General features: G+C 31.2%; 1 protein-coding gene across 7 annotated transcripts in view; it reads right to left on the bottom strand.

Annotated features, from left to right (window-relative positions):
* Nucleotides 1-27417, bottom strand: part of LOC134701771 (vinculin-like) — a 50841-nt gene that overhangs the window by 8670 nt on the left and 14754 nt on the right. For 2 of the 7 annotated variants that reach the window (XM_063562894.1, XM_063562895.1), the window contains exons 9-24: nt 22809-23001; nt 21312-21457; nt 20633-20725; nt 18112-18181; nt 16178-16329; nt 15359-15536; nt 14496-14693; nt 13986-14077; nt 12705-12810; nt 11269-11394; nt 8164-8211; nt 7417-7524; nt 3723-3841; nt 3115-3230; nt 720-843; nt 125-215 (exon numbers count right to left, since the gene is read on the bottom strand). In XM_063562894.1, the coding sequence (XP_063418964.1) occupies nt 125-215; nt 720-843; nt 3115-3230; nt 3723-3841; nt 7417-7524; nt 8164-8211; nt 11269-11394; nt 12705-12810; nt 13986-14077; nt 14496-14693; nt 15359-15536; nt 16178-16329; nt 18112-18181; nt 20633-20725; nt 21312-21457; nt 22809-23001 (1960 nt within the window). Of the gene's footprint in view, nt 1-124; nt 216-719; nt 844-2441; nt 2533-3114; nt 3231-3722; nt 3842-7416; nt 7525-8163; nt 8212-11268; nt 11395-12704; nt 12811-13985; nt 14078-14495; nt 14694-15358; nt 15537-16177; nt 16330-18111; nt 18182-20632; nt 20726-21311; nt 21458-22808; nt 23002-27417 lie in introns of those variants that run through there. The other 5 variants (XM_063562896.1, XM_063562897.1, XM_063562900.1 and 2 more) reach the window with 5 other exon arrangements.

The raw sequence follows: 27417 nt of genomic DNA, 5'->3' as shown, positions 1-27417 counted from the left end.
AACCAATATTGATAAAACAATTATCAATTTGCACTACAGTATGTATATAAAAACTTTGCAAAGATTTAAAATTAATGTAAAAATATTAAAAATGAAGGTAGGCTGATGATAAATAAGTGTATACCTTGTGCTCCCAACATGGTTGCCTTCACTGTTGATAAAATCTTTAGCTGGGTACCAATTGTAGGAATTCTCTCACAAACTTGCAATAAGTTCTGTTTAAAGGAAATACATCTATCTAAATATTTATCAAAGTTTAAAACAGGTCTAGATGCCATTACTGATATCAAAAACATTGATTAACTAATCACCGGCAAAATTTACTAAACTAAGAGATTCTTCTGGGATTTAGGTTTTAAATAATATAATGGTATTATAAACTTAAACAAAGGATGTTATTTAAATTATCTAAAATACTTTCATTTTGAAATTCAAATTGACAATAAGGTACAGAAAAGATGGCCTTATCTAGCTCCTCCCTCGTCAATATTAAGGTGAAATTCAACAATCGCTAGTTGCATGCAAAATTTCATAAACATCTTGACATATTGCTCTTTTATGATTCATAAGTAAAAGAAGTAATGTCATTTCACACAATTTGTTAGATTAACAACCATGATATATGATTGTGCTTTTACATAGAAAATGATGATGGAAGTTTTTAACAACCTTGACTGGTTATAAAGCCCTTGCACCATCAGTAGCATATATAATATTACCAGTCTCATCCTTTTATCTGTACACTCAGCGGCTAACTTCTGTGCCAGTTTGGCCACCTCTGTTGATGACTCAGCTATATTCTTAGCTGTGGCTATCAGATCCTTCTTAGAACCACCTTCACCTCTAAAGAAATACAGTAAAATATTGTATAATGCAATACTTCCATTAAATAGTTTACTATTTTAATAATAATCATTACAAGTAATAAAAGGATACATTTCACATTGGAATAATGATATGTGCTACACTATGATACATGATTAAAAAATATATAGTGGTACCCTATGATATATAATTCAAATAAAATATAATGTATAAATATAAAAGTGGACATTGCCAACATGAAAAGCTTTATAAATTTTTTTCTTCTTCAAATATTTTTTCTGTGACATTATTTATTTAGAAGTAAATGCATTCTAAGATTTCTATATTTCAAATGACAGTAATTTCTTCTCATAGCCTTAATGTTTTAGCATGTTTTAACTGTAATTTCATTTTATGCAAAGCCAGAGTTGAGAACAGACTAAGACAGAAAGAAAGTTTAATATACATTTCAAGAAAATGGCCAATCATATAATAATCGATACAACGTATTAAGATGAAAGATTTTCATTCTGCCATTCATTTTAAAGCATGTAAAATGTCTTTACATAATTAACAAGAATATATTTGAATATTTTTAAGATTTGACAGACTTTTTCTGCATCTCAAGCATGCTTAGATTTTGTTTACATTTTTCATGTATTTAGTTATTTACAGAACCACAGAACCTCAGATCAATTGATTTAAGGTTTTAACAAGTATTGTGTTTCATGCATTAGTAAGATGATAGAAGGTTGAGTCTTTGCATTGAAGTGTACAAATGACTTGTTATTTTTGCTGCATTATTTAATAGTTGATGAAATTACTTTTCAGATTTGTGGTCCAGAACTGTTGACAGGTGTACACCATATTTGTTTGAGTTATCATACAAAGATATTATCATGTAAGATATAAATACTGATTGTGCACCTGATTTTACACAATGCTATTGGTGTGTGCCTTATATACATCGTTTACACTAATCAAGATATATACTGTTTAAAATATTGCCTTCAGAAAATATAAATTACAGGGTATTTGTTTTCATGCTCATAAGGAGTATCAACTTGTGCTGTTTCCTGGTAAAATGTTTGTGACTGGAAGGAAATCATAATCAAAGGGAAAGACTAAGAGAAAAACACCTTTTTTAATAATCAAAACTTCTGTCTACCTGAAAGTTGAAAGGGTGGATTTTTAATTCCTTAAATGCAACACAGAATATTACAAAATGTATTTATAGATTACCTTAGCAGGGTATCCCAAAAACTATTTAACCAATACTGAATCAATGTATTGTTATCATCAATATATGCATTTGCTGATTTCTTATTAAAAAAATTATATTAACACTTTGATAAATTTTGTGAGTCCAAATCTCTTTTCTGGATTTAATATCTACTAATAGTAATTTTGAATTTTAAATTTTCTTACAACCTGAATTACCCGGTATTTATATGGAATTTAAACAATCTTTATATATCTTTCAATATTCTGAGATGACCCATCGAAATTATTGATTCTTGAATATAAAAGTAAACAAATCACTGCATACTGATTTTATCAGTAGAAATGGCACAAAGTGAATGCTAAATTTGTAGCAAATCTGTAGGATCTTTGTTTGGAAGGATCAAACAGTCTGGGTTTTAACTCTTGTTTTACCGATAGAAGTACAACAGGCTTTGATAAGCATCATGATTTTTCATCTGAGTGAAGAAGATATGTGTGCCACAGCTAAGAAACAAAGAAATTATGATGTTTCAATGCATATATGTTATTTGAGACATTTCAAATGTTAATAGTAGATAAATGTCTGAACTGAAGAAGGCTAAAGACTATCAATTTAACCTTTACCTTTCCCAACTGAAAATTATATATATATTTGAGTATAAGTACATGTACATACTAAAATGGTGTGATATAAATTATAGATAATTATTAAAATATCAGTCTAGCAATTGTTTTTGAATGTGTGAGCCCCAATATCCAGTATCTCCTCTTACACCTGAATTTGTACTGAATTTTCAATGTCATCTGAGCATATTCATTCATAGTTTCTGATATTAAAACTTTGTTCCTACTTTTCAACTCAGAGCATTTAAAAATGTTGTGTAGGTCTTAAACACCTCAAAATAAATCTTCTTTACTTAATGAAACACATTTTGAAATCAACTCTACTTCTAACCTTAACTTTTACTTTTAACTTAAACTTTTTCTGTTTTGATAAGACCAATATATACATACAGTATAATTATGCAATGCCCCAAGGTACACCCTTAACCCTTCATCCCTGAATCATGATCTATAAAGTATTACCTGACCAACTGACTAAGTTTGGCCATAAGGAGAGCCATTCTTTTGGCTGCAGCTATTATCTCATTATCTTTACTTGACCACTGCTTTGTCTCCATATGGAGGGCATGTGCTGCCATCTACAACATAAAACAATATATGATCATTACATAATGATTAAAGAAGTTTCATGATCTTTCTGGGGTTTTTTTAATCTGAAATTTTAGGTCTTGTGAAATAGCTGTGTTTTTTTCAAAATTGAAAATTTGTAAATGTGATTTTTGTAAAAGAAACAATATATATTGAGAAGGCCGTCAGTGACAACATATTTTCAGCCATTGGCCTATACAAAACAAATGCCAATAATAACAACTTGTTAGCTTTTAAATCATGTGTTTTCTGCATGTATTTCAATCGTTCAATTTCTTTGACTGTGGTTAGGGTGAAACGTCCTTTCAGATATTTCCTCAACATCCTTTTGTTTTTATAAAGGGACATAACACTGTTACTAACCTTGTTTTGAAATAAACCCTGCCTACTAACCTCGTATAAAATATAGTCTCCACATGGTCACTCTCAACCAATGATATTCCTATAAATGTATAGGAGGTAAGGTAATATGCAATACTCACCATGATGGGTTGATTAGCCTGTGGGACAGGGAAATCTTCTTCATCATCTGTATCAGGAGGTGGGGGTCTGGCAGGGGCAGTCTCATGAGGCAGTGGTGGACGAGGTGGTATATCCCCATCTGAAATTAACATTAAATGAACAATCATTTGTCAATTAAATGCTGTTCAACTTCAGTCCATTTTAGTTAAATAATAACATTTAAAAAAATATTCCCTGGCTGATAAGGTATAATAAGCCAGGACTTATCACCAATCATAATAGAAATAAATACAAAACAAAAATAATTACGGAGCATTTTTTTTGTCAAAACTATCAATTTCACTACTATCACATACCGTACATGTTTAAAATATAATATACTCCAATATAATTCTAAAATTCACAGAAATTAACATCAAATAAAACTTGACATGAAAATAAATATAGTTGAAAATAATAAATCGCTATTAGCAGCCAATTTGTTTAAATTTTAAAACTATATGTACTCTTCCCTCATATATTACTGTCTTACCCAATAATAATTCATTTGGGTGATATGCATGCAACCATTAATTTGACAGGTTGCAAGTCCTCTATGAAATGAGATCAAACAGAACTTCTTATGGTCTAATTGACTTGTTGTATTTGCCTACCTGTCTGTATATCATTATAACAGGGCAAATGTCCATCAAGTTTTCATGGGCAATGTCATTTGTTAATTAGAAGACAGATATACATACAAAAGTTGCATAAGATTCCATATATTGTGGTATTGTTTTTATGTAACTTTTGAAGTACTGAATACTGTAAATTCAGAAATTATTGCTTGCATTTATTATTAGGAGTTTTCAAGAATAGAAAAAAATGCCAGTTTTATTATTGTGATTTCTAAACAAAGTGCAAACAGGTCTATATTTCAATAATCAGAATGAGGGTACTTATCATTCGATACTTCTTAATTTACAGCAAATCAAATTTGATTTTGAATCTCTTAGATGGGCATGAATTTAACAGCCAATGCCCATTGAAGGTGCTGAAGGCATATGGACTTAGTTTTCTTTACTGTCCCTACAATATGTAGCATGTTAGAATTATTCATCTGATTTCCCCTTCATGAAAAGGATAGCAGAAACACATGTGCTGAACCTTCAACTGTTATAAAGGTAATGTTGTATCTCATACTATAAAATGTAATGCTCCACCAATCATTTTCCTTATAATATTATGTTACGTTTTTGACTCCTCTGTATAAACTAATTTACTAATATATTGTCTAGTAACTGAAAAGTTAGCAGTATGGAAGATTTATGATTTGGGAGGGAGAAAGGAAGAATTCATTATATGCACTACAACATGTTCTACTGTTAAAAATACTAAGTAAGTGTCAATATTTGCCTTCAAGTATAAAACGAAACATTCACAAAATTTAAACAAAAATTAATTTCAACCAAACACCTTTCTTTAAACATCATGCAAAGTTGCTATGAACAACATACATCAAGAAGCAGCAAGTTTAAACCCAGGACATCCTCCACTCAAGCGCACCCAATTATGAGACTACATAGTTTGTTGATATTGGTGTATGTAAAACATAATATATTATTATTTGTTAGATACCAATTTTTGTGAGTTACATGAACACAGGTTTACCACAAATTTAAATGTTTAACAAATGGCAAATTTTGTACAGGCTTGAACACAGACTTTGGCAAAACCACAAAATCATGTGTATTTCTAGCTTCACTTCATTATGGATAAGGAAATGCTATTTTAATTGAACAATCTGGATAATTTCTGCCTTTGGTCCCAGTTATGTTTACATTAAAAAGCCCAAATAACATGCCATGCTTTTGAGAGAAACTTATAGTTATTTACACATTTATACTGCAATCAACCTTTCATCCTTACTAACAAAGATTTGTGGTATGCTGCTTCTGTTGCAAGCGAACCATAATGTCAAATTACTGTATATTTCACATTTCAATTTGGGGTCCTCATTACGGCCCATGATAAAGTCATGTAAATTTTTTTCAAAAACCAATTCAAAGATTGGGATGGATGGAAAAAAATGTACAAATTTGATTGCAGGATAGAGTCAATTACTTTTTAGTGTCTCTAAATATTAGCTGTATTTGTACTAGGCTTAAAACAGACATAATAGCTCACTGAAGCTAACATTAGTCATAACACCTTTTTGTAGCCTCATACAAAAACAGCTGATACCTAAACACACTAGATTTAAACCGTTATTGTCTATATACTGGACCAGACAGTAGATTAAATTACAAAATATGATGAATTTTCAGAAGAAACAACTGCATCATTCTTCAAAAAAATTTCATTGTGATTTGATAGCTCAGATTTTTTCTTCTACATTTGTATTAAAGTTTATTCTTTGAATTGAATTAAAATCTTCAAACCCAATATATAACAAAATAGTTTAAAGAAGTTTCTCTCAAAAAACAACAACAATAAAGTCACAAATCAATGGCATGCTAAATCATCCTTATTAAGTCATTCAAAAGTAGCAGTTATTGGGCTTCAATGATATCGTTGTATAACAGACATTTTCTGCAATCTCAGCAACAGTATTATTGAACACTTTCAAAATAAATCAATTGACACATCACCTACAATTTCTCACATAATTAGCCAATTCATAAAATTTCAAAGATTTTCAACGCCTATAAATTAACACAAATTAACACGGGTAGAAAAACAAAAATGTTCACCCACCAGATAATTATATAATGCACAATTTATAAATATATTTATGAATGGAACTCAGAAAAACATACATTTTTTTACTAACTGAGTAACAGCACATGAGGTTTAAGTATAAACAAGTTTTATTCGTGGGGTCAACAATTGGTCAGTACCTGCTCATGTAAAAATAATAATTGACTAATTGTAGCTAGAATTTAAGTGCTTAACTATTGTATAGGAAGCCTAGAATTTGCTTTTAAGACAGTACAGTATCAGGTCCTAACCCTTAACCATTTACAATAGTAGATCAAATTTAAACATATGTTTACATTTTTTGTTCCTTAACTTATAGAATCCCTTTTTTTATTATTGTAGTTCGTGTTTCAGCCATTTATAACCTATAAAGTCTATTGACAAACTACTGTTATATAATATTTATAGTTATAAAATTAGTATCTTTTCATCTAAATAAATATTGATTCAACTTTATTGAACCATTGAGGTCCCTGGATAATGATTAAATCAGGTAAAAAAATCAAATCAGAGCGTTCTGTCTACCAAAAAAGGATTTTCTAGCTCTTGTTTTTTCTTTAAATGACATTGTTTATAGAAAGATTTAACAAGCTAACCTATTTTTTTGTCACCTATAGTATTATATAAAACATCCTACATACTCAGTGACTCTCACCGTAAAACATCCCACATACTTTCACCGTAAATCTTCCCACATACTCTCACCGTAAAACTCTTTATAACCTTTAGATAAATAACAAGTTTACTTTTGTAATTGCACTTTTAAACAAATATCAATGTCAAAAATAACAAAAACATATCATTTTTAAAATTGTGTTCAATTGGTAACAACCATTTTTACAACTGACTCCTTGCAACATAATTTATACAATTCAAAGGGAATTTCATTATTAGTGGAATAACAAACAATTCTTGAACATGGGAATGTTAAAAGGTCAAGATGCACAAGATGACCTACTCTAAAACCATATCTACCATCATAATAGCCATAATATGGATCCCTTGGGGGTGGGGGAACTGGTGGTGGGGGGACAGGAGGGGCAGCATGTTGCCCCTGATATCCCTTCTCTTGCCTCATTGTAGCTGCAAAAAATTGACAATACACACATACAATTACATTGTGCTAATCTTTACATTGAAAGCAGTATAAGTTGCCTAGAAACAATTCAATATTATTTAACATATAATTACATGGAGTTGTGCATTTTAAAACAAATACAATGCTCTACAAAAAATTTGGACAAGTTACAATATAAATAAATGATTCCATATATAAAGCTGAACTATAATAATCTATTTAATGTACTAAGACAATTCACTTTTTGTACAAGTTTTACAATACAATATGTATGTGCTTAGCTATTATTAAGTGTCATTTAGTCATTAAAATTCAATTAATTTACTGAAGTATTTCATTTCTAAAATGGCTAAATTAATAACGTTGTTGCTGTTACTGACTTGTTAATAATCTGACATGCAAAAATATTCAAATAAAAAAATTAAAACTGGACTTGGCGAACTAAACAAAAATCTTATTTTTCTTAAAATAAATAAAAATGAAATTAAAATAAGTTTCATGCTGATGTTACATATAAATAAACCTAAATGTTATAAACTAAAATAATGTGAAACTAAAATATGGAAAATATATGTGTAACTTGATATAAATTGTATCAAGAAGCTGAACCTAAATAAATGGGTGTCTATAAATGGATGTAATACCTTCTGGAGGAACCATGGTGTAATGGCTATCGGCAAACTGATCTGGAACTGTGTGATGTAAACATGAAATGATTATACAATGAAACACAACAATTAACAATACTGAGTTCTCAATGTGCATTTACAAAACAAATTACAATTGGCTTTGTTTACTGTGATTGGTTATATGACAGTCATAAAAACAAAAAAAAATTAACACTGCATTGAACCAAGAAGGAACTGATACATGCATATTTTTTCTAGTTGAAGGATTTATCGGTAATTCGTATATTTTCCCTTTGATTTTACTGCGTAATATTTTCGAGTATCTATGTACTGGCTGTATCACTGAAAATATTAGGCAATACACTGTGTGATGTCATAATTACCGATAAACAGAATAATAGGTAGTTTCGTTTTTGATACTGACTATATCATGTGGGATATCTTAACTCGCCCTAATGGGCTCGTCTAGATATTCCACATGATAAATAGTCAGTATCAAAAATGAAACTACCTATTACTCTGTATGTACTATGGTGAGGTTTTGGAATTTATGTCTGATATTCTGACTCCTTTGTGTTTTTCCATACAATACAGGGTAAACTATTTTGTCTAAATTTTAGATTCTTGATTTATTTAATTACAATTAGGTACATCCTTAAGGCTATCTTGATTCACACTATATCCGGTACTTTTATCAAATCTTGCATCTATCCTTTTGCATTGCCAAGAAAGATTGTGTATAATTATCAAATCTTAATGAGTCTAATTCTGCATGGAATTTAAGGTTTAAAATGTAAAATAAAAAGTTCTGCAACACTTTTGCATATCAAAATCTGTTATGGTTATGGAAATATGGAATGGGTCAGGTTGCGTATAATGTTATTTCAGTTCAAAGCTTGTTTCATCATAAAGCAATCATCTGATAATCAAATTTTCAAGACCAGTCCAATTCATTTTAATCTTGATCAAGAACTGTCTACAAAAATATCAGAAGTTGTAACTAAATTGGTCAGCTTAAATTCAGATTCAATCTGTTTTAATTGTGAGACCTTGTGTTGTAACTTATGTAAGGTTATTTGTGATTAAGTCTGAAATAGTTTAACAATGTTTATGGCAAACTGGATCTACTCCTGTCTGAGAAGATAATAATCACACATTTTGGCAATCATAAAGCTTAGGATTAAAGCTTTATTTCCCAGATATGTGAAAAAAAATTCCAAAAAAATACACATGCAAAAAAAATATTATGCTGAAATAAATCAATACATTTAAAGATATATGACAATTACAAAGTACTTAATAATCAAATTTGAAAAGAAAGGTTTGAAAAAATCACTCAATCTTTGTGAGGGAAATTCAACAAAATAAAATGTAATGAAATCTGATGTACTAGGATATAAATTTACAACATATAACAGAATGTATAGCTTATTATCGCTATTTTACAAAATTTCCTTTAATCTTACTGACTGATAATTTCCTTTCTCAGCACAGTTAAGTGATATGAAAAATTATCGCTAGTAACTAAGGAAGCACATGCCAGTTGTCAATGAAATTATCAACGTCGTCATACGTAAAATAGCGATAAACAGATTATCATTGGTCATCTCTACTCTATAGCTTTTCTCACTTTCGCCGCACTGGCTCAAGGGAGAAAAGCAATCTCTTTTAGATGATCAACAACAATCTATAAGTATAGCTAAGAATATAATTGTAATATTGATACTGTTTACACCTGTAGTCAGAAACAGTGATACATTTAAATCTAACAATCTGTCTTTTTAAATAGAAAACATAAACATGCAATAACACCTAATGAAAAATAAAGGCATGCCATCACACAATGCTTTAATGTAGAATATCATCTCCTGGATGAAATAGGATATGTAATACTGATCTTTATTTTGATAGAAAACAGAATTTATATTGTTTCAATATTAACTCATTGTTGAAATGATATTCAAATAACATGTAAAAAAAAAATGCATATCAAAATTCATATGTATCTTAATGTATGATAAACAAATAACTTTTTTTTAAATTTTCTTAGCAAATCAGTTTGTCATTCATGAATATCAATATGAAATTAAATTACAAAGTAATACACTTCACATGTATATGTTAGCCTCAGATCTATGTAAGTCTTAAATCTGTGTCTTATTTCATTACGTCATAGACGTCACAAATCTATGTCCTTTTTTTTTCTCAAATTTATATTCTTTTCAACAAGTCATGTACTGTATAATGTGTTGAAGTCACAATGTTCAAAACATCTCCCAAAAATAATATTTGTCAATAACATCTTCAAGGTCAAACAATGAAATAAATTTGTCTCTTTCTTTTTTTTGTTTTAAAGACGTCACCAAACTATATATATCCTCTTCAACAAGTCATGCACTAAATTTTTTGCTGAGGTCATAATTTTCAAACCATCTTTCAGGAAATATGATTTGTCAATAAAATCTTGAAGGCCAAACAGTAAAAGTAACATTTGTCTTCTTTTTTTTCTAGTCTACATTGTGTCATAGATATAACAAATCTATGCACTGTCTTGTGTACATGTGTTGACGTCAGAAGACGTCAAAACATCTTCCAGGAAATGAGTTTTGTCAATAACATTTTCCAGGCCGAACAGTAAAAATAGTTGTCATTCATTTTTTGTTTTTGTTTTTTAATTTAATTGTGTGCTTTTATGTCCATTTGATGAATTTAGCTCTTTCCAATATTGGTTTTTAACAGTTTGTAATAATGTGTTGTTAAACAACAGTGCCAGAGTATAGTAGGATTGAGCTTTTTAACTCAACACATTCTATTTTAGCCTGTCCAAGGTCAAGTCATATTACAAAAAAATCTTCTTTATAAAGGAAAAGGATTGGAAAAAACAAAAGGCTATAGATTTGATTGTCGTAAAGTCACATGACACAGATCTGAGGATAGGAAACCATTTTAAGACCAGACATAGATTTGACTCTAACATATATGTATACATGTATGTACAGAAAATTACAATGTGGACAATATGTCTTATACTGTGAACAACATATAAATTAAAGAACACAATGTGGTTTGTTAAGACAAAAAAGGGGTGTGGCACTCAGTGTACACATGCTTGGATTCTACCTCTAGCTATCACCCTCGGTGATTTGGGGGCTACTGGTGGGGGTTTTGGACTATATGCTGTGCTAGGCACTGCTGAAGCTTGTACTGGTTTCTGGCCGTTCCATATGTCACCAAATTCTTGCAAGTCTACGTTTACAACATCAAAACAAAATAACTATCTACATTTATACATAAAATATATAATAAACTATACATAAAACTAAAATCTTTAAATACATAAAAATATACATCAATGGCTGAAAACTGCAAAGAATTCTGGGAAGGCAAAATATTGAATATTTCAGCAGGATTTATACAGCTGCCCAATAAGTAATTTGTGCAATAAAAAAAGTTATAGTATTATTACCGGAAATAGAAATTGGAGAAATTGTCCTCCTCCCTGTTCCTGTAAAGCCATCTATGAGCAATAATATTAATATGAATACATACAGATTTACAACAAAAGACGGTACATTTTGTCAAGCTTTCTGATCATGTTTCACAACAATTTTAAATCCATTACTTAAACAGGATGACAACATTCAAATATTGTTACAGGGAAATATAAATGTTTGTAGCAGTTAGATGGATTGAAAGTTCCCAAGTTAATATCTAAAATTCATGTGTCCATTTCACAGTATAGCCATTTTTAGTTATTATCTAGATTTTCAGTGATAAGGATGATTTCCCCATTTCAATAAATATTTAGAAGACAAATTTTAGATAACAAAAGTTTTTCTTGTTTACATCAGATACATTTTTTGTTGATTCGGAATACATCAATTAACGATTTTAGAAGTAATTCATTGTTAATTGGACCATATTCATAAAACTCTAATTGTGAAAATCATCCATTCAAGTTAAAAGGTGTTGGATTTGAGGTGAACATAAAACTTATTGAACACATTGAGTGTATTTTACTTTTCATACAGAATTGAAATGTTTCAATTTTTTACAACATCTAATTGTGCTAATAATTGGGCAAACTCCATTTAAACTCATAAAGCGATGTAGCTAATTTCAATGTGTGACCAATATTATAGACTAACCATTTCTTTGTATCTGAAGTTATTGAAAGTTGATACTTTCTTGACTCAACACTGCTATTGAGTTGATAGATTATAGAGGATTCAGCCACAAAACATTAAACAGGTTGATAAAAGGATGGAAGAAAAAAGGGATTTCAAATACTGAATTTAGACTTACCATTGAAATATATTGAGTTGGAAATTATAGAAGATACAGACATACCTCGCTGAATGTGTTGAGAAAAATCATGGATGAAAAGGAAGGGTCTTATACCTAATTTAGACTTACCATTGATAATTAGTGAGAGAAGACTTTATGTTAGGAGGGATTTGTTATACTTAATTTAAACTCACCATTGATATTGAGTTATTGAGTTGAGAGAAGATTTGATGATGAAAAGGGACTTGTAATACTTAATTTAGACTTACCATTGATATTGAGTTGAGACATATCTGGAGGGGGTGGGGGAGGGAACATATCTTCTCCCCTACTCACAGTCACTGCATCCCTAACACCAGCAACACCATTTATCAACTGAAAGGAAAAGTGAGTTATACAATTCTTAATCTCTTTTTTTAATTCTTGCATCTTCCTGTATTGACAAGCAAGATCCTTAATGATCCATACATGCTACACTTATAACATTTACAAATAAATTTGACTGCAAAAAATAAAGCACATTTTCTAACAGTTAAAATCACATAACTCTTGAATGACCACCTTAAATAAAAGTTCAATATCAAATGGAATCTTTCTTCAACCAATATTCTTTACCATGTTTACAACTTGTGAACAGACCAACAGACAGTAAAATGGTATATACAAAAGTCATTATATATACTGCATACTAAATCATCATCAATACTGTAATATTGTTATGTTGCACAAGGATAAGAGAAAATCATTTCTTCTTATACAAGTAAATTAAATTTAGGCATTAATGAGAAGTGGGAGTATTTTCAAAAATTTCAGAATAATTTAGTTCAAATCCTTAACACCTTATTCCAAACAATCTGCCAGATGTTTATTTTCTGTTCTTATTACTTTTAAAGTGTTGACTACTTTTTTATGTAAATCAAATATCTCCTTACCCCAACTGAAAATTTGATTTTGACAGTTTACAAGATTCTGGTGTCAAGATATCACGAATTGAATTAACATTTTCATGATATTATCACTTCAAAGTTTCACTGGGTGTCAAACAAGAAATTTTGCTGACCTTATGAAAATTTTCAAACTTGCTAGCCTTTCAATCATTTTACATTATTTAACTGTGTGTCACATGATTTCTGGAAAGTTGTCTTTCTGATATTTCTCATTTACAAGATAGCTACACATTAGCCAATGTTTCTTGTCTATATAATGGAATTTGGCATCAGATTTGTTGGGATATGACTCTAAAATAATAACAAATCAATTTCTGCCAATTTTAAAATATTTGTAGATATTGCTTGTGTGACCTTTTTTTACTTAATACGTTTAATTTCATTTTACTTTTTTATTTAATTTCTTAAAAGTTTAATTTCATTTAACTACAAAGAGAATTGAACATACTAAGAGTACTTCACATGTACAATTTCCTATTTGAAAAACTTATCCAAATATATTTTCAAATCATGCTGAATTTATAAATATAACGTTTTTTATATTTCCCCACTTCCTCTGTCTGATCTCCATATCATATGATATACAAAATAACTACAACTCACAGCTTGGTTAGCTTTCCTCCAGTTTGTGGCAGCATTACTATCCCCGGGGTTCATGGACAAGTTCTTGGCATGTTGTACCATTGGTGTTATGGCTGAAAACATTTTAAAAAGCTCAATTTTATACTATTCAACAGTGATTTAAATATTTGTAGGAGTGTTGTAAGCATACTGCAATGACAATTACTTATTTTACCAGTCTTAAAAATGGAATCAGGTAAGTTAATCTGTCTATAACATAAAATCCAACTGATCAGGTAACTGGACCTGTCTTTAGCATGAAATACAACTGTTATAGTAACAGACCTGTCTTTAGCATGAAATCCAACTGTTCAGGTAACAAAACCTGTTCATAAAAAGCTATCTTTTACAAGCATTCAGATATAACTGTGCCAAGTTAACTTAGTCATATCCACTCAAACTTAATGTTTGAATATAATGTGATAAAACTTACTATCTTTCAGTGTATTTGCAGAGTCTCTAACCCTGTCAATGTAGGCAAATAAAACTTACTATCTCTGAGTGTATTTGCAGAGTCTCTGACCCTGTCAATGTAGGCAGGATCTTCACTATTTTCTACTTCCTTTTCTCCTACTTGTAATACTCTGTAGGCTCGTCGGGCAATGTTTGAAGCATTTGCCACAATCTTTGGTGGATCTTTTCCTCGAATACCTTCTTCAACCCGATCAGTGTCTCTTAAAATACCTTCCTCTGTAAAACAAAATTATACAATGTCCTAATAACAGATACATTGTTTTCATTTTGGATGAAATTTATGTTTTAAAATTAAGATGATATTAAAAACATATTGCTGGATTCATTATTAGTTAAGAAAATTTATATGCATAATGAAGTACATATTGTAAATCAATGAAATTAAAATCCACAAATATAGAATTTATCATCAATCCACAAAAATGGATATCAACTAATTTAGATGAAACCACATTATTGAAAAGTTCTAAATTACAATAACACTTTGACTACTTTCAAAGATAAAAAATAAACAAAGATATGACCCAAATTCACCATCAATTATTTCTACAAGACACGGTTGGAACCCTTCCTTTTTTTTTGGAAGATTAATGCATTTGAATGGGGACATGTACTGTGGATTCATTATTATTCGAGGAATACCAATTTTCGTGGCTTTCATGGGGTCTGGCGAACCACGAAATTAAGTATTCAACGAATAACAGATTTTCTATAGGCTTGTATGTAGACTTCGACAAAACCACGAAATTAAATATCCACGAACTTGCAAGTTTTCCATAATCCACGAAAATTGGTACCCACGAAAATAAATGAATCCACAGTAGTTGGAACCCCCTTTTAAAATGGCTGGATCCGCCCCTGATTAGATATATATAAGATACCTTCAGCCTTAATGAGTGCAGGAGTATCCACAGCTTCATCAACAAGTGCTCTGAGTCTCTCAACGTTACCAGCCCAGCGATTCTTCATCTGATCAAAATGTTCTATAGCAGCCTGATTGTTAGGATTAGCAAATAGTACTCTGGCTGCAGTAATTACTTGTGGTGTCAGATCATTAACCTATAACAATAGTAAGAAATATTCAGTTCAAAATTATGGAATTATTGTAATGAAAAATGCTTTTAGGTTTGTTGAAACAAAACCATCAGTTTTCCTTTATAATTCTATATGGCTCTGAAATCTTGTTAAATTCCAGTACTTATATTGAATGATATGTTGGTAAAGATACTAATAACAACAATGTGTCCTAAGTACAACATGCCCAATCCGCATAATCATTTCTATGTTCAGTGGACCGTGAAAATGGGGTAGAATCTCTAATTTGGCATTAATATTAGAAAGATCATACCATAAGGAACATGTGTACTAGGTTTCAAGTGGATTGGACTTCAACTTTATCAAATACTACCTTGACCAAAAACTTTAACCTGAAGCTGAACGAATGGACGCACAGACAAATTTAAATGGACGCACAGACCAGAAAACATAATGCCCATAAATGGGACATAAAAATGTGAATTTCAAGTTTATTTTACTATCTGGTTAGGTAAATAGTGAATATTATGTGTCATTTCATAAATTTCAAAAAATGGTTACCTGAATTATTTCAAAAGTTTATTTTACATCTAATGGCCATGTAAAAAATAATGAATTACAGCAATGACTATTTGTAGTGTTAACTTAAAACCAGTTTACCGTACCTGATTAGAAGTTTTGAAGATTTCCTGGACTGTATGCTTGTTATTACAGCCACCAGCTGTGGCAACCATGTTGGCAGTGTCAGCCAGTTTAGAAGCATGAGATTCAAAGTTCCTGGCTCTATCATCAAATTTCTCCTCCCTTCCTGGAACACCTGAAAACACAAGTAAAGGTTCTGATTACATCCAAAAATCAAACAACAGTCAACCATAGTCCTTACACTGGTTGGTTCAATTTGAAAGTATCGAATTAAAGCAACATAATATTTATTTGGCATTAAACCCTTCCTCATTTTGTGCCTGTACAAAGTCAGACTATCAGGACAATGAGATGTTTCTTGTTGTTTATGTTTGTATGTCTCTATATATTCTTGCTGTACTCAAGTGTTGGCAGATGTTGTGATTTGTAAAATGTCTACTTTTTCGTTATACCTGATATTTGTTTATAAAGTCTCCACATACATTAAGCAAATGAATATGAAGAAATGCAACAAAGAACTATTATTTGGTTAAGAAATCAAAGCTTTCTTTTATCCTTTAAATATATATACTAAACAAGGCCTTTTCCTGGAAAAAAGTACAAGGAAACATTTTTTTGTATAAACTATTGTCCATAATTAAGTCTTTCCACTTTTCTGTGGAAAGACTTATTGTATTTGTTCTGATTATTATTATTTTTTTTATTTTTTTCTTCCGCCAAATTTTGTTCTTGCGATAAATGTTTGTTTCGCAATATGTCGCTTAGATATTTCTCATATGGTATCGTATAGTTTATGCGCTTTTAAATGTCACCCTGCTAAGGCGAACCATTTTCTATGTAAGAGTTATCTCCCTTTTTACTGTTTATCCTCTGTGTGCATCTCCTTCGTAACAAAACAAGATAGCGACAAAATTCTTTTTACAAATTGTTCGTTACATCCTCAGTAATTTTTGGCGTATTTGGATCGAAGCAATTCGATGAAATTTTATAGGAGTTATCTACCTTTACAAAATAAATTTGTCGGTATGTTTATTTAACTCATAAACAGTTAACCGTATAACTCTGGAATGTTTTTATTTGAGTCCCCTAGGTCCTAACTTAGAAAATGAGGTCAAGGTCAAAGGTCAAGTTCTCAATTGTGACTTTTGCTTGTTTTTGCATTTTTTCTGACACTTTGAAAGATACATATTAAAGAACAAGTGCAAAATGTCAGCTTTATTGTAATGAAGATATGCTACATTTAGTCTTATACAATTTAATGGCATCTTATAGGAGTTGTTGCCCCTGAAATGTCTTGATATCAGGTTATTTGATTATAACTTCAATTAAGTTCATTATAAAGACATTTGACCTCATACAAAAGGTTAAGTGACAAATGACCTTGAAAAATGGCTACCCGAAGTGACCTTTAGAAAACCAGAAGTAAATATTTTTGCAATTTTTTCACCTAAAAGTACCCAGAATCCATATATTTTGTCATATAGATACATAAACAGATTACTGAAGACTTAAAATGACTTCAAACAAACCGGAAGTGGCCAATTATCTCCCATTCTACATACAAAAGTATATAGAAACTATATATTTTTGGAATAAGTTTGAAAGAAGCTATCATATGAGACCGGATGTGCCATTCATTTTACCGGAAGTAGCATATTATCTCCCTTATATCACTCAAAAAGATAATTAAACCATCATTTATCGCATCAGTATGAAGAAACTATCTTCTTATCAAAATTTCTTTGGTGTGGAAAGACTTTCAATTGTTCTCTGAACAATTGGTTTTTAATTCTTATATTCATTTGTAACAGAATTTCATTTGCTTCCATCCTTTTTTCCCTCAACAAAAAAAAATCATTTTATATTCAACCCTAATACATATTTACTACTTGAACAGCCCTAAACAAGTCTAATGTCTTTGTCCAAGCCTACTTTGATTATTATCACCAAATCTTACCTAGTGGTGTCAGAGAAGCATCATGAAGTTGTTTGAGTGGTCCTGTTATATCTATAAAGTCTTCTGCAACCTGTCAGGATAAATACAGGCTGTATCATTATATGTTTCTGTGTAAAAAGTCTTATATTTATAGATTATTTTAAAGAACTTTAAGTCAAATATTTTCTATGTTCAATGGAAGTGAAATTAGGTTCAAAACTCCAATTTGGCATCAAAATTAGAAAGATCTTATCATAGGGAGCATTTGTACTAAGTTTCAAGTTGCTTGGACTTCAATTTCATAAATCAAAGCGCTGTAAGCACTGTAGGCAGTTAACCAAAAACAAGGCAAATATAATAATGAAAACTGTGGTAATGTTGCTTCAACTTTTTTTTTTAAAGATTTAAAAGAACAAACATTAAACATTCATATATAATTGTACATTTATGTTCATATAATGAATTAAACATTAAGGCAAATAATTCATATTTTATCAAGGTTCTCAATAGCAACGCACATGACCACGAATGTTCATGAGTCTTTAATGAGTCAGGAGTGGTACACATTTGCAATGATTGCAGTTCTTCTACTTGATCGTAATTGTTCGTATTAGTTGACTGTTAGTAGTTCAAGTTGACTTTAGTACAAGCTTGTAAAAGTATGAATGGACTTGCTTCCCTGGAAACAAAAACTGAGTTTGTGTTGTACAGTACAAAAGTTATGAGACACAAATCAGACAAATGTTTACTACTACAGGGATCAATGCTGAGGTCTGACTGATAAATGTAAATGACTCCCACCTTCACCCCAAGTCCATGATGTCTAAGTTTGTAATAAAATGACAGGTGTTAGGGTCTAGCAAAGTGATATGCATATGTGTCGCCTATGAGATTGACTTGTATGTCATTCAATCTTTTTTTAAGGTCAAGGAACAGTAAATGGGCTATGTCGCAGATTTTGCTAAAAAATTGCAAACAACCTTGGCTTGTTGAACTACAACTGAAAATCGAAAAAATAATACATTTATCTCTTTTATTATCTTAAAAATTGCAGATTGATTTCTTTTAATATGGGTGAATATTTGTATAGAAAGCACATAAAATCGGCTAAAAACATTCTAAAATTCGTCTTTAAATCGCCAAATCTCTAATTCTACTCCATAGATTTTTCTTAAAAAACTATATATTGTTGACACATAAATTTCTGTTTTAATGATATATATTGGATGTACAGTATATATGTATTGGATTTTGACACTATAATTGATGTACAAAATATTTTCTGCATTTTCATCTTTTATATATATATCTGAGACTACTTTGTTATAGTAGTCTCAGCATATATCTTTTGGTTTTCAATTCTAGTGTTTATATTTATTCACCATGCATAGATGTATTTTGTCACCTGTCTGGATTTTCTAGTTTAAAATAGCCAAAACCCGGGATTACCCTTATCCGCTTCCGGAATCGGATCAGATATTGTAATCTCGCGGCATCCATTTTATTTTCAATGTTGTTTTTGACAGAGAGTGAGATACGATTTTACTCAGATTTACACGTTATTAATCGGCGATTTTCTGTATAAAGCTAGTGGTTGAACAAATTGAACATCGCTCTCATGAATGGTAATGATAAAAATAAGTTTGAGAATGTCATTGATCTTTATTAGGAAACTTTGGTAAAAATGTTTGCAAAGTTATTTTTTCATTTTCTTTCAAGGTCCCTCGGGCATGTAGGGCGTAGCTAGTAACCAAGTAGAAAGTCCGACTGCAAAATTGGAAGGTCACAGACCTCGAACCACCGCTAATTTGAAACCTTGCGTCCAAATTGAAAAGATACGAAATGTTCTTTTTCTGATTCAAAATTGCCGCCAACAGCGTGATCAGTTGAACTTATGTAATAGACTACTGACGTATACATACGTAGTTGACTACGTATTGACGACAAACAATATCTCTACGACTTTTGCAATTTGGGAAATCTTAACTACTTGTCTTTAGAGATTTTCGGCGATTAATCATTTCATACATTTGTTCTTTGACATCTTAGCCAAAAGCTCAGGGGAGAATAAATTACATAAGGATTTCTAATGTGCTCTACTTCCAATGTGCAACTTCAAAACCTTTGGGAAAATCGACGATCATTTAAGGTTTTTCTGGTCATATTTTTTGTAATCCAGAATGAAAAGTATGAAAAAACTGTCCAATAAGTTATAAATAATATAGTAGCTAGCTAGATGATAACAATGGTGCATATTTCAGCATTTATTAGGTAGCACACAAATCCAGGGTGCTCGCATAAGGCACTGCCTAAAAAACTACCTTGACCAAACTCTTTAACCTGGAGAGGGACAGACAGACAAATGGACGAACAGACCCACTGACCATAATGCCTCTCTACTATCAAAGATGGGGCATAAAAATAGCAATAGTAAAATCCTGCAACAGTCTTGACCTTTAATATCACAAAATTGTTCTGCTTTTGCTTTTTTTCACAATGTTTCTGTCAATTCCAATTTACATTAGAGAAAAATTCCCCATACCTGATTAACAAGTGCCTCCTGTATTTTAGCCTGTAGGTTGTGAAGTTTCTCAGTAAGTTGTCTAGCTATGGCTTTAGCTTGAGGAGAGTCACCCTGAAAACAATTATACATTACTTATTACATCTAACATTTCTATTTAAAGATATTATCGTTCAACACTTTACAACGTAAGCATACTATTACTTATATACATATAATTATAAATGATACTAAAATAATAATAAGGTGTGTTACCTATTTCAAAGAAAACTTTCGATTTAAAGGTGTTTCACAATACTGAAGAAGAAACTATAAGCAAGGTATATTATCCTTGCTAATATGCATGCAGGAAAATAGTATGTATGTAATTAGTTTAAGAAAACTTATGACAGCAAGTGCCTTAAAAGTTGACACTCTAAACTCAATTAACCTTCTCTACATCTTACCAATGAATTATGGTCATAAAGAATACCACTCGAGATGAATAGTTTGAATTCCATGTTTTGGGGAAATACTCTTTGGGCTGAAATTTTCTGGCAATTTTTTGATAAACAAAAAATGACAAACTTTAAAATCAATCAATGGAAGGTTTGGGTCAATCAACACTGACTTTACTGATGATTGCTTAGTGCAGAAAGGTTTTATCTAGACAAGAGCTATATCTCTAATAGTTGTAAGGCAAAGCTCATCAGTAAAATACCTGTCCTCTTCTGATAAGATCTGATAGCTGATTGGTCAGTATCTCTGTCTCATCACAAAGTCTCAATAACTCAGATCTCTGGGGCCCAGTACAGGAGTCAGCAACCTTGCGACCTTCAGCTACAACTAGTTTAGTTGCTTGTTCACCTGTGGAAAAAAATAATATTTCAATGTCTTTATTGTCATTTATTGCTTTACAACCCATGAAACCGTTTTATAAAAGTAATCATTTTCAACATTTTATTCTAAAATTGATTTAAGACCTGAACCAAATTCCTTATTGGCATTTAATAATGATTTTGTTTTAATAGAGGTTTTTTAATAAAGCTCCTAGTCTTATCTTGGTGAGCCATATGATAACTGACCAGTAATTGGCCAATATTAAAGAAGGAAACTAGTGTTGTTCAGATGATCGGAATAAGTCTGAAATCAGTTGGTTGGGCCTGGCGATGTCGATAATCGATTGGGATTTTGTTCAATCGATTGTCATTAAAGTTTCCGGACTTTTAGCTGATCAACTTCTGGTCTGTTTACGTTTTGCATATTATATGCGCAGTCAAACAAAAAATATCCGTTGATGACAGTAACAATGTCAAACATCCCATAATTAAAGAATTAACCAATTTCCTTCTTTAGAAACGTGACTAAAGCATTTGCAGATTGATGGAATGTTATTTAACATTAATAACTTTGTATGAAATACTTTCTTTCATTTACCGGTACTTGTTACTTGAGAGCGGTACAAATCATTCTGATTTTAGACAAAATAATTTCTTTGCTTCATTAGAAAGTGTTGCAAATTGCCTTTTAGTAATGTTTTATCCATTTGTAGCATCAAAAACGTCATATTCCTTTTGAAATTGCTTGCCAAACATCGTTTATTTTTGAAAATTTTCCGAAATTTGTCCGCCATTTAAATTATAAAAATATAAGAATCACGAATCGGATACAGTTCAACTATGTAATAATTCCGCATTCTTGCAATTATAAGTTCAGACGCAGGAATGACACAATTGACAGAATTTAATGATCACAGAAGTGAGAAAAAAAGCGTTCTACACGAATCAACAGACATTGGCTTAATATCCTTTGTTTACTGTATATATTATAATGCAAATGCATTGTTTTATTTTTTTTGTGTTAATTTTAAATTTCTAAAAGTTAAAACTTTATATATCTTTTCCTAATTAGAAGCATTCAAATGTTCATACAGCTATGTTATTGAAATTGTTTTGTGAGTTACACCATTGAAAATAATTTAGTACACCAGAATATGAAACGGAAACAAAAGATCAATATGAATATATAAACTCTGCAATGATATGGAATGTACACATAAGACATGTACAATGAGACTAAATGCATGATTTCCTTTTAAAAAAAGGGCAAGGTATAACGATCCGATTATAACCGATAGTCGGTTGGTTGCTGTCATCCGATTGTAATAGATAATTGGTTGGTAGTTTCAACCGATTATCCAACACTAAAGGAAACTAACCTAGACCTCTATCATCCAAGGCAGGATTTGCCAACCATTGCCTTGCCTGTTCTACCTTGCCTTCTACTGTTGGTGCAGGTTTACGAATGCCAGATCTTTCTGTTTTCATGGTTCCTGCCTGTGTTAGATTCTGAAGATCCTTCAATTTGTTCTGTATTTCTCTGGCAAGGGACATGGCTTGAGGACTACTTCCCTATAAGCAAAATAAATTTATAAAATTGATTAACTTCATACTATGCAAATTTATTGATAGAAGTCACATAGCAAGTTTAAAGTTATATGCAAAAGAGAAAGAAAATATAAGTAATGTTAACTGTCAATGTACTGGGCTGTTTAAAATGTCTTCCTACTTTTGAAATATATACCAGATGCTCCGCAGGGCGTAGCTTTATACGACCGCAGAGGTTGAACCCTGAACGGTTGGGGCAAGTATGGACATAACATTCAAGCTGGATTCAGCTCTAAATTTGGATTGTGATTAAATAGTTGACACAGCATAGGTTTCTGACACAGAATGAATGTGTTCTAATGAAATTAAAATTTTAGTTTTCTCTTAGAGCAATTCACTATGCTGTTGAATATTATTCCTCTCAAAAAAATGTTTGAAGAAATTTTCTTTTTATTTATGAAATTTCAAATGAGAAAATTGAACCCATTTTTTTTAATCACATCCCCCTTTCCCTTATTCCAAAACTAATCTGAATTAAAATTTCTAATGGAGTTTGCAACAATAACTACTCATTTAAATACATCATAAAATATTAAGATGTAAAAAAACTGCTTGTTATCACTGAATGGTAAAGATTATTTTAATTTATCAGTTGGTAGTAAAAAGTGAATATACATTGTATATTGAACTCGTCTAAACATCAACCCAACAATGTTAGATCTGTAAATTTGCTTTCGCAAATTTTTGGTTCTTCCCTCGCCGGGATTCGAACCCATGCTACTGTGATATCGTGACACCAAATCGCCTGCACTGCAGCCGTCCCGCTAGACCACACGACCACCTGGGCTCTCTAAAAAAAAGAGCTTTCGGTGGCCATATGTTACCTTTCCACGTCAGTTTTAATCTAGCGGCGTACTACAGTACATGATATATAAGGCATGAAGATGTTATTGTTACAGATCAGCTAAATTATCTATAGTAAAGGATCCTACAATTAATGTAAGATACAGTCACAGAAAATAATTATATTCATAAGTACGTCTGAGTCAGTGACAACCCTACAACAGATGTATCCATCGGATCGCCATCAATGATGGTGATACATGGCTGTGTACATAATGTATATACAACTCGTCTAAACATCAACCCAACAATGTTAGATCTGTAAATTTGCTTTCGCAAATTTTTGGTTCTTCCCTCGCCGGGATTCGAACCCATGCTACTGTGATATCGTGACACCAAATCGCCTGCACTGCAGCCGTCCCTCTAGACCACACGACCACCTGGGCTCTCTAAAAAAAAGAGCTTTCGGTGGCCATATGTTACCTTAAAACTGACGTGGAAAGGTAACATATGGCCACCGAAAGCTCTTTTTTTTAGAGAGCCCAGGTGGTCGTGTGGTCTAGCGGGACGGCTGCAGTGCAGGCGATTTGGTGTCACGATATCACAGTAGCATGGGTTCGAATCCCGGCGAGGGAAGAACCAAAAATTTGCGAAAGCAAATTTACAGATCTAACATTGTTGGGTTGATGTTTAGACGAGTTGTATATACATTATGTACACAGCCATGTATCACCATCATTGATGGCGATCCGATGGATACATCTGTTGTAGGGTTGTCACTGACTCAGACGTACTTATGAATATAATTATTTTCTGTGACTGTATCTTACATTAATTGTAGGATCCTTTACTATAGATAATTTAGCTGATCTGTAACAATAACATCTTCATGCCTTATATATCATGTACTGTAGTACGCCGCTAGATTAAAACTGACGTGGAAAGGTAACATATGGCCACCGAAAGCTCTTTTTTTTAGAGAGCCCGTGTGGTCTAGCGGGACGGCTGCAGTGCAGGCGATTTGGTGTCACGATATCACAGTAGCATGGGTTCGAATCCCGGCGAGGGAAGAACCAAAAATTTGCGAAAGCAAATTTACAGATCTAACATTGTTGGGTTGATGTTTAGACGAGTTGTATATACATTATGTACACAGCCATGTATCACCATCATTGATGGCGATCCGATGGATACATCTGTTGTAGGGTTGTCACTGACTCAGACGTACATTGTATATTGTATATATAACAAAGATTTAAGTTGATTCTGGACAAAGAAAGATAACTCCAAATAAAAAAAATTCTTACAATTAGATATTTCTTGCTTACTATTCTGGACAAAGAAAGATAACTCTAATTAAAAACAAAATTGCTATTTCACAATATTTTGCAATAAGATATTTCTTGCCATTGCCCAAAACTGTGCAATTGAAAAGACTTGCTATTGCACAAAACTTAATATAATAATTTTAGATCCTGATTTGGACCAACTTGAAAACTGGGCCCATAATCAAAAATCTAAGTACATGTTTGGATTCAGCATATCAAAGAACCCCAAGATTTCAATTTTTGTTAAAATCAAACTAAGTTTAATTTTGGACCCTTTGGACTTTAATGTGGACCAATTTGAAAACAAGACCAAAAATGAGGAATCTACATACACAGTTAGATTTGGCATATCAAAGAACCCCATTTATTCAATTTTTGATGAAATCAAACAAAGTTTAATTTTGGACCTGATTTGGACCAACTTGAAAAGGTGTGTTCCCATTTCGCCTTAGCTGTGAATTCCAGGTAAAAAAGGTATAAAATATACTAAGGCCAGATGGGAATTGAACTAAGGCGAAATGTGAATTTAGATAAAAATATTAAATAAACAAATTAAACCTTTGTGTTTTTATAGCAATTTGAACAACATGTAGTTAGGGATTTGTTTCTCTTTAATTATTTTTTTAAATAAATTAAGTGATTTCAAAAGTTGTGAAATCAGGAAAAATCTACAAGAAAATAAATGTAGTTGGAAAGTTGCTTCTCTTGAAATATTGTTTGCATTTTTTTTTAATTCATGCAGTTAGAAAAATCAAAATAATTTAATTATCCTTCACATTATGCAACACAAAAAGTTTAATAGAAAGCAAAAAATATATTTTCTCACAGACTTGTTTAATTACATAACATAAACTTTAATAAAAAAAATATTAAAAAATCTCCAAAACTGTGCTAATTATATATCACAAATAAATTATCGGTTGTTGAATAACCCTTTCTAAAACCACATTGGTTTTCGTTTAAAATCATGAATTCTTCAGATAAAAGATTTAGTCTCTGGCTTAAAATTGCGGTGAAAAGTTTCCCCATACAACTCAAAATGGTAATTGGTCTAAAATGTTTGGGGTCCAACTTGTTACCTTTATTTTTATAAACAGGCTTAATGTAACCAACTAGCCAACTGTCAGGTATAATACCAGTGCGAAATATAACGTTAAATAATTTTTCGTAAAATTCAATGAATAAACTAGCTGTAGACTTGATATATTCATTTATTATAGGATCATCCCCAAATGCTTTATCATTTTTTAGGTTGTTGATGCTCTTAAGAATTTCGTCTTTAGAAATTCTTCTGTATAGATCTTCATTAGGCCTATCGACATCATTCCGGTTTACAGTTGGAATATTTGTATTTTCCTCAATTTCTGGGGCGGCGTTCAGATTTTTGAAAAATCGAATAATTTGTTGATAGGGATGTCAGGTTGGGCTCTCTTTTTTCTACTGTTAAGTAATTTCCAATAATCTTTTGAGTTATTGGATCTCAATGTGTTTAATTTTTTTTGCCATTTTCTTTCTTTGAGCAATAATTGCTTTATCTTAAGTTTCTTGTATTGTTTCTCCGAAGAGTTTGCGATAATTTTCAAATGTGTATATCAGTCTCTTTTACTTGCATGATAATTGTCTTTATTTATTCATTAAAATATGAAATGTTCATATCCAATTTGTCATTCTAATAAGACTTTATTTCCAAAATATAACACATAAGTAAAAAAAAAACACTTTCAGGGGGAAAAGGAGCAATTATAAAAAGTGGGACACCAAAAATGAAAAAAAAATATATCATTCCTTTAAAAAGTATTTAATGGAAGAATTTGACATCAAAATAACAAATATCAACTAATTGCAATACAAACAAAACATAACTTAATTTTATTGTTTACAGAAGCTCCCATTTCGCCTTAGTTAATTTGTGTGTACCTGAAAATTTGTACTAAGGCAAACTGGGATTAATTTTATAAATAAATTTTGACAGCTAAGGCGAAATGAGAATAAGCCCTTGAAAACTGGGCCGATAATCAAGAATCTAAGTACATTCTAAGATTCAGCATATCAAAGAACCCAACCGATTAATTTTTTGTCAAAATCAAACGAAGTTTAATTTTGGACCCTTTGGACCTTAATGTAGACCAATTTGAAAACGGGACCAAAAGTTAAAAATCTACATACACAGTTAGATTCGGCATATCAAAGAACCCCAATTATTCAATTTTGATGAAATCAAACAAAGTTTAATTTTGGACCTTTTGGGCCCTTTATTCCTAAACTGTTG

The sequence above is a fragment of the Mytilus trossulus genome, unplaced genomic scaffold (genome assembly GCF_036588685.1).
Source record: "Mytilus trossulus isolate FHL-02 unplaced genomic scaffold, PNRI_Mtr1.1.1.hap1 h1tg000343l___fragment_1__unscaffolded, whole genome shotgun sequence".
Taxonomy (NCBI): Eukaryota; Metazoa; Mollusca; class Bivalvia; order Mytilida; family Mytilidae; genus Mytilus; species Mytilus trossulus.
The sequence above is the reverse complement of the archived record's forward strand: the minus strand, read 5'-3'. Positions and strand labels throughout refer to the sequence as shown.